Source organism: Hemicordylus capensis, chromosome 13 (assembly GCF_027244095.1).
Source record: "Hemicordylus capensis ecotype Gifberg chromosome 13, rHemCap1.1.pri, whole genome shotgun sequence".
Lineage (NCBI taxonomy): Eukaryota > Metazoa > Chordata > Lepidosauria > Squamata > Cordylidae > Hemicordylus > Hemicordylus capensis.
The window spans coordinates 9,006,718-9,014,893 of NC_069669.1; the positions used below are offsets into that span (position 1 = coordinate 9,006,718).

Below are 8,176 nucleotides of genomic sequence, written 5' to 3' on the forward strand. Positions count from 1 at the left end.
AGAAACCCTGCATTATGGTAAGCTCATAATTTTGCTACGTGTACGGTACTGACAATGTGTGAAGCTTGCCTTACTCAAGCAGATGTTCAGCCCTGAGGTGGATCAACCACTCTACACATCCCCTCTTATTATGAGAACTACAGGTTTGGCCAGACACCCCTTTTTCCTGCTGAAATAATCCAGCTTCTTATTTCATAGGGCCACATGGAAAGAAGATGGAGCTTAAGAGAGACTTGTCCCGTCTTTGGAAAGATGAAGGCCAAGATTATTGTGACTTGATCTTTCACTTCTTTGGGCATGCTTGCACCATAAGCTTCCATTGGTTTGATACCAGTTTCACTGTCATAGCTTCCCTCAGGGAATCCTGGAAATTGTAGTTGACCAAAGGACTGAGAATTATGTTGGGGAGCCCTCATAGAATTACAGAGAGCATTCTGCTGCCAGGATCCAGCCCTGGGGACAGAGAATGATATGAAACCAGCGATGCAGATGTGACAGTGTTGGTAAGGAGGAGCTATTTGAGTTCGCGCACGGAAAGGGTAGTGCTTCTAGATCTAACAAAGCTAGGGACATAGGGAAGCTGCTATCTACTGAGTCCGACCATTGGCCCATCTAGCTCAGTATTTTCTAGTCTGACTGGCAAGCACCTTCTCCAAGGCTGCAGGCAGGGATCTTTCTCAGCCCTACTTGGTGATGCCAGGGGCTGGATTTGGGGCCTTCTGCATGCTAAGCAGATGCTTTCCCACTGAATTATGGGTGGCCCCATCCTCTGGTGGCAAACAAATTTCCCCATCATTTCCCAGTACGAAACCAATAACTCCATGAGTCCAATATAGGAAAGATCCCCTAAGAAGCCAGAAGTGGCTGAGAATCCGAGCAGTGGTGTTCAGGACCCCAGCACATAGTTCACCAATGCAGAAATACTTTGGCAACTGTTCCGGTTTTAACCACAGGAAGGGATCACTTCTCAGGTTAATGGAGGGGACCTCTAAAAGGTATGGTCAGCTTTCTACTCAATGCCCATGTGGGGGCTACAGCGAATCCACAATTGCTGTGAAAGTCTGCCATGCTTTGGGTTCATTTCATTAACTTTTTTTGCGGGGGGGGGTTGTTCCTGGGGGGCAAGAAACTTTCAACCACCTTCAAAAGAGACTCTGCATCAGAAAATGTCATTTGCCAGGATGATATGAAGGGAGGTTGGGACCTCTGATATGCTAGTACAAGGGTCTTTTTTTGGAAATGTTTTGCCCTCCCCATGACTCCACCATACCCAGGTCAGAGGAAGCCTTACAGGGGTGGAGTCCCTCAGTGCGGTCCCATTAACAACATCGGTGACGCTTTATCCACCAACCGGGTTCCACGGCACGCAGTTCAAGAGGCCACGTTGTAGACGGGGTGGCTTCCAGACCAGAGAACCTTCCTTTGAGGCTTAGAGGAAGTGTGTGTGAAGAAGAGTCTTCCTGGAAAGCTCAAAGCACCCTGGGCAGCTGCCGCTGGAGGATCACGGTTCCGTGTTTAAGGGACTGTGGATGCACACGCCGTCCATCTCGCTGGGCAGGCCACACGACAGGGAGCGCGGGATGGGCCTGCAGCCCAACGGGATGTCTTCGCTGGCAGAGAGCTGTGGGCCTTGGCCGATGTTGGACCTCCCATCCGTGCACAGGAGGACGCTGGAATCTGCCTCGCATTTTGTGGTGCGGCTGTAGAAAGGGTCCATGACGTGTCTGAGTTCTAATGGGACGCTGAGAGGCAGGACCTCCGCTTTGATCACCGCCCCCAGGTGAGCCTCAGAAGAGGCGCGGAGGTCCTCCGAGCGGCTCATTTTGATCAGCAGGTCGATGGTTTTGTTCTCAGCCTCCAGGAGGCAATTTGGCATCTTGTCCTCCTCACCGGCTTCGCCTGCCACTGAACATCTGGTGATGGAACCTGGATCCTTGCCCTGGAGTTTCCCACTCAGGACACCAGCCTTGGGCTCTGTCTTGTCCTGGTGGCCTATCTCCAGGCTTTTGGAGGGCCTCTTTACTGAGAGATCCAGAGGCCCCTCGCTGGGCTTGCTTGCCTTCTCCAGGGCCTGGTGGATATGGAAGAGTTCTCGCCGGATTTTGACCAGCTGCTCCCTCAACTGTTGCTGTGCTGGGGTGTTCTCTTTGGCCAGGCCTGAGAGCTTCTTCTCCACCTCCTGGTACTCCTCCAAGGTTTTCGACAGGTCCCCAATGAGCACCGTTGTCGCCTCTGGGTCTCTGGCATCGATGGTTGCCGCTCGCTCATGGCTTGGCTTAAAAATTTGATGATGGGAGGCTGTAATTGCAGGGGGTAAAAGGTCAGAGCCGCTGGTCTTCTCCTGATCTTCAGCCGGGCCGTCATGGAGCTCCATGTGCCAGTGGTCCAGGGACTTGGAGAGCTGAGTTGGGGGAGATCTCAAGCTGTATTGGTACAGGGGCAGGAAGCGGACAGAATGGAAGAGAACGGTTAAGAAAAGGCAAAGAGAGCAACTGGCTGTATTTATGACTCCTTCTTCGGTTAGATGGCACAATTTTATTTTTCAGTGGCTGACTTATTGCACAACATTAAAGGTAAAGGGTGACTCCTGGCGCCCACAGAGCCCTGTGGTTGTCTCTGGTAGAATACAGGAGGGGTTGACCATTGCCTCCTCCTGCGCAGTATGAGATGATGCCTTTCAGCATCTTCCTGTATCGCTGCTGCCCAATATAGGTGTTTCCCATAGTCTGGGAAACACAGCGGGGATTCGAACTAGTGGCAACCTTCTGCTTGTTAGTCTGCACCACTTAAGGTGACTTTACAGTCATGGAAAGACATTGTGGTAGTGCTTGATCAGTTGTAGAGGAGTCTGGACTACTCACTTGACTTTTCTCGTGGCTGCCTGCCACTTTTTACCTCATCTAACATGGGGTTCCCAACCATTTTTAACAAGTTTTGCGAACCTTCTGTTGCAAACCTTCAGCTTGGGTACCCTGAGAGATTTGTGTGTGTGCGCACACAACCACATTTAAATGTCACAGTGATGAGAAAGGCTGCTCCAGTCAATGGCTTACGTCCAGATTAAGTTACTCATGGGTAAAGGTAAAGCGTGCTGTCGAGTCGATGTCAACTTCTGGCGACCACAGAGCCCTGTGGTTGTCTTTGGTACATGAGTACGCCCATTGAAATTAACGGGACAAGTAAACTTGTCCCATGAATTTCAGTAAGGCTGGTTATCTTGATCTGGATGTGAGCTAGTGACTGGGGTAGCCTTCTCATAACTGGGGCATTTAAATGTGTTGTGTGTGTATATATACACACGGGATATGTTTATAAAAACACATATGTAAGTGTTGCAGTTGGAGAGACAAGCTACTCCAGTCACTAGCTTACATCTAATTTACTCATAAGCAGTCTTATTGAAATGCATGGGGCACGGTCCTATCCAAGTTGTTTTTTTTTTTTTTAACAAGTTTTGAAAGTCATGGCACAAGTTCCCATTCATAGGAACATAGGAAGCTGCCTTATACTGAGTTAGACCCTTGGTCCATCTAGCTCAGTACTGTCTGCCCAGACTGGCAGTGGCGTCTTCAGGGTTGCAGGCAGGAATCTCTCTCAGTCCTATCTTGGAGATGCTGCCAGGGAGGGAACCTGGAAGCTTCTGCATGCAAGCAGGCAGGTGCTCTTCCCAGAGTGGCCCCATCTCTTAAGGGGAATATCTTACCCTAGCTTAACCCACGCAGAGCATCTGCGTGCTAGTACTTGATTGCAGGGGCGTAACTACTATTGGGCAAGGGGAGGCAGTTGTCTTGGGGCCCCACTGCCTCGAGGGGCCCCCCAGAGGCACATCACGACTCCCCACCCGCCCATGTTGCACCCCCTTTGAATTATGTTGAGTCTCTTGGAGATCGGCAGGAGCAGAGAGTAAAAAAAACTAGATTCAATGTGAACTAGATATTCACCGTATTCATAATGGGGATGTGAGTGTGAGTGCACGATATATTGTGACGTGTGTTTGTGTGTGTATATCAGCGAAGGGCCCATTTTAAAATCTTGTCTCTGGGCCCACTCCAACCTTGCTACGCCCCTGCTTGATTGTTCCCCTCACCTCCTGCCTCACCTCAGCGATCTCTCCACCCTCACCTGAGCCGCACTCCTGCTCCTCCTCCTCCATCTCCACCATCCCATTGCTTCCACCCCGCTCACCCCTCTTGGTCGCGGCAGCAGCACTGCTGACACCTATTGGCCAAGCTGCAGCTCCCTATCCCCAGAGGCCTCCCCACCCCTCACCCTCACCCCACTCCTGCTCCTCCCCACAAGAGCAGCAGTAGTGGTTGACTGGGCCTTATTTTGCTGCTGCCGCCGCCATGGCCACTCGTTCCCCTCAGGCCACTAACAGGCCCGGGCCCGTCCCTCACCTTTCCTTCTTTCTCTCTTCCCTTCCCTTCTTTTTCTCTCTCCTCCACTCGCTCTTCCCTTTTGTCTTTCTTCCCCTCCCTTCTCTCTCTCTACCTTCCTGAGTTAACAGATCTTGTTCATCTTGTTTTCCTCATCCAATTCACACAACGGCAGCCTCCTTCTCCCGAAGGGGCTCTTTCCTCCCCCACGACCCCTCTCTTTGCAGACCCCTTGCCCACTATCCTTTTATATGTAGAGATTCCTCTCCTCTACAATCAAGAACATCTTCCGACCGGTAACAGTTACATTCCAACTTATCTTAATCATCACAGGCTCCTCCTCCCTATCTGCATATGGAATCCCCACTGCCCAATCACCCTGGTGCCACAGGCTCCTCCTCCCTACCTGCATATGGAATCCTCACTGCCCAATCACCATGGTCCTTCTGCTCTCACAGGCTCCTCCTCCCTATCTGCATATGGAATCCCCACTGCCCAGTCACCATGGTGCCACAGGCTCCTCCTCTCTATCTGCATATGGAATCCCCACTGCCCAATCACCATGGTGCTTCTGCTCTCACAGGCTCCTCCTCCTTATCTGCATATGGAATCCCCACTGCCCAATCACCATGGTGCTTCTGCTCTCACAGGCTCCTCCTCCCTATCTGCATATAGAATCCCCACTGCCCAATCACCATGGTGCCACAGGCTCCTCCTCCGTAGCTGCATATGGAATCTCCACTGCCCAATCACCATGGTGCTTCTGTTCTCACAGGCTCCTCCTCCCTATCTGCATATGGAATCCCCACTGCCCAATCAGGTGAAGTCTTGCGAGAGTTGCCATGCATGGGATTAGCCATGTGCAAGGCAGGTGTTCTTACTACAGATCTAGGGATGCTGCTGATGCTGCTGCCTTCTACCGAGTCAGGCCTTTGGTTCATCTAGCTCAGGATTGTCTACACTGACTGGCAGCAGCTTCTCCAAGGCTGCAGGGAGGAGTCTCTCCCAGCCTTACCTGGAGATGCTGCCAAGGATTGAACCAGGGACCTTCTGCATGCCCAGCAGATGCTCTGCCACTGAGCTACGGCCCTTTCCTGAAAGCCACATTTCATGAAACATGCACGGAGGCTACATGGCACAAAGTACCTGGATTGATAGGTTACTTTCCCAGGAGCCAGGATATCGGAGCCCACCAGCTCCAGGCCGTTCCCTGCCAGCTTCCTCTTCAGGCTGTTGACTGGGGTCCCACTGCTATCCAAGCAAGTGGCTATTGGGAGCTCTGCCTTCCGGTTGCTGTTGGGGAGAAGGGCGCCTCCATCTTTCATACCCACAATGCCCCGGTAGGCATCATTGGGTGCTGTTTTCCTGCAGAGGCTGGAGACTCCCAGCAGAGAGCTGCTGTCTTTTTCATGGACCACCCATTTCTCCTCTTCCTCCTGGAGTAGCAGCATCTTGTGGGTTGGCTCAAGAGGCGGCTCTTCCCGGAAGCCTTTCACCCATGGGAGGCCGGCCTTCATCACCGGCACCTTCAGCAGGCCTGCCTTGGGTGGCTCTGTGGGGGCTTTGGCCTGTGGGGGAGCGGGCACCGCAGACCCGGCTTGGGGCTGGCTCTCCGGCTTGGTGGCCGCCATTTTGCTTTCGGCCGAGCTGAAGGAATGCTCAAAGAGCAAGGGGTAGTAGAAGCGCGGGAGGAAGGCCGACCGGTCGGGGCTCTGCAGGGGCTGGAAGTGGGCCGAATGGGGGTGCATCAGCTGGGCGGTGGAAGCCAGGAAGGGCAGCTGGGCCAGGTGGGGCTGTGGCGTGGCGCTGCTGGCCACCGAAGGGCTGAGATAAGAGAAGAGGTTGGGGCTGAGCGGGTAGTTGATTCCCAGCAAGGAGAGGTTTAAGCTCTGCGGCTCGTGGTACTCTCCGTACGCCGGAGGGGGATAGCAAGGGATGATGTTGCCATCAGGGCACGGCGCCGGGACCTCATTGACGCCTCTCCTCTGCCCATTGGCCACCAGCTTCCATTGTTCCATGAGGACCCCGCCTCCCCCTGGACATTTCTTGGGCACTTTGCAAGGCTTTGGTTTGCTTTCCAACTCCAGAGAGGCGGGCTCCTTCCCCTTGACCACGTGGTTCTTTAGGGAGAAGACGTCCGTGATGATGAAATCGGGCGCAGGGTCTTTGCAGGGCTTCTCCCGCTTGTTCTTGAACCTGAGGAGCAGGGCGTTCATGTCGGACTCGGCAGTCTCCCCGCCGGCGCTGGCCTCTTTGGCCTTATCCTTCTTCTCCCCTGGATCCACTTCCTGCAACAGCTCGGAGAGCTCTTCCTCCTCCTCTTCCTCCTCCTCTTGGAACTGGCTGGTCTCTTCGCTCATCCTTTCTGAAGCTGAGTCTTCTGTACCCGCTGGCTTCTCGCCTCCGCTGTCCCTATCCAGACACTGCTTGGGGTTGGGGGTCCCAGCAGCCACCGCCACCGAGTCGTAGGTCTCTGGCTCGTCCCGCCTCCCGCGGGCCCGGGAAGCCTCCGTGGCGTGCAGAAGGCGGAGCTCTGGATGCAGAAGGTTCCCTTTCTTGTAGGGCCAGTCCGACTCGATCAGGAGAGACAAGGAGTTCTTGCACAGGCTGTACTTCATGTGGTTGTACAGGTGGGATTTCTCCATGCAGGTGAATGGACATTGGAAACACTTGTAGTTATAGGGTTTCCCCCACGGCCTGGGAATGTAATGGGGCTTCTTGGGCTTCCGCTCCTTATGCTTGTAAACTGAGGCCAATTTACAGCCTGCTTCATCCTTTGACATGGCTGCTCTCGGAGACCTGGACCTCAAGAAGGCAGTTGCAGGAAAGAATGCATTCACTCTGGATCTCTTGCCTTGCCTGGAATCATGGGACAAGCTGAAATGAGAGAGATCCCAACTTGAGATTCAAGCATTCAGTTATAGCATTCAGACTGTGATGATATAACTTGCCCTTGAATTTCCCAGCACCCCTCCAGTTGCTAGATGGACATTCATCTTGGCTGTCCCTTGGTTTTCTCAACATCTCCAATAGCTATGTGTGCATTCCTACTGTGAAGATAAGGCCTTACTTTGAATTTCCCAATATTCCCCAATTGGTAGTTGGAATAATAGTCCACAATAGCTAGGACGACATTCATTATTGTAAAGACATGGCCTTCCCTTGAATTTCCCAGTATCCCCCAAATGTTAGGTGGAATAAGAACTCACCAATAGATAGTTGGACATTCATACTGTGAAGACACAGTCTTCCCTTTAATTTCCTACATCCCCCAAGTGAAGGGTGGAATAATAACCCACTTATAGCTAGGTGGACATTCATACTGTGAAGACACAGTCTTCCCTTTAATTTCCCAGCATCCCCCAGTTATCCCCCACTGATAGCTTCCCTTTAATTTCCCAGCATCCCCCAGTTATCCCCCACTGATAGCTAGGTGGACATTCATACTGTGAAGACACGGTCTTCCCTTGAATTTCCCAGCATCTCCCGGTTAGAAGGTGGAATAATAACCCACTAATAGTTAGGTGGATATTCATACTGTGAAGACACGGTCTTCCCTTGAATTTCCCAGCATCTCCCAGTTAGAAGGTGGAATAATAGCCCACTAATAGCTGGGTGGACCCCCTAGTTGCTAGATGGACATCCATATTATGTAGACATGGCTGTCCCTTGAATTTCTCAACATTCCTCAAGTTGCAGTAGTAGTAGAAGTAGTAGAAGGAGGAGGAGTAGTAGTAGAAGAAGACATTTATTTTGTGAAAACATGGTCTTCCCTTGAATTTCCAACATGCTGCCCTATA

At 52.1% G+C, this 8,176-nt stretch overlaps 1 protein-coding gene across 1 annotated transcript; it reads right to left on the reverse strand.

The window, feature by feature from the left end:
• Window positions 1-7,159, reverse strand: PRR35 (proline rich 35). The gene is made up of 3 exons (XM_053276460.1): window positions 5,540-7,159; window positions 4,398-4,507; window positions 1-2,423 (listed from the first exon to the last, which is right to left on the reverse strand). The coding sequence occupies exons 1-3, from the start codon at window positions 7,157-7,159 to the stop codon at window positions 1,502-1,504; spliced, it is 2,652 nt and encodes an 883-aa protein (XP_053132435.1). The 3' UTR covers window positions 1-1,501.
• Window positions 7,160-8,176: the final 1,017 nt, after the last annotated feature.

Bases quoted from the DNA above. Each gene is read 5' to 3' on its own strand.
- PRR35 (XM_053276460.1), bottom strand. From the start codon at position 7,159: ATGTCAAAGGATGAAGCAGGCTGTAAATTGGCCTCAGTTTACAAGCAT. The intron at 4,508-5,539 runs GTAACCTATCAA...GATGAACAAGAT, and splicing joins ATATCCTGGCTCCTGGGAAA to CTGTTAACTCAGGAAGGTAG. The intron at 2,424-4,397 runs GTGAGGGACGGG...GTACCAATACAG, and splicing joins GAAGAGAGAAAGAAGGAAAG to CTTGAGATCTCCCCCAACTC.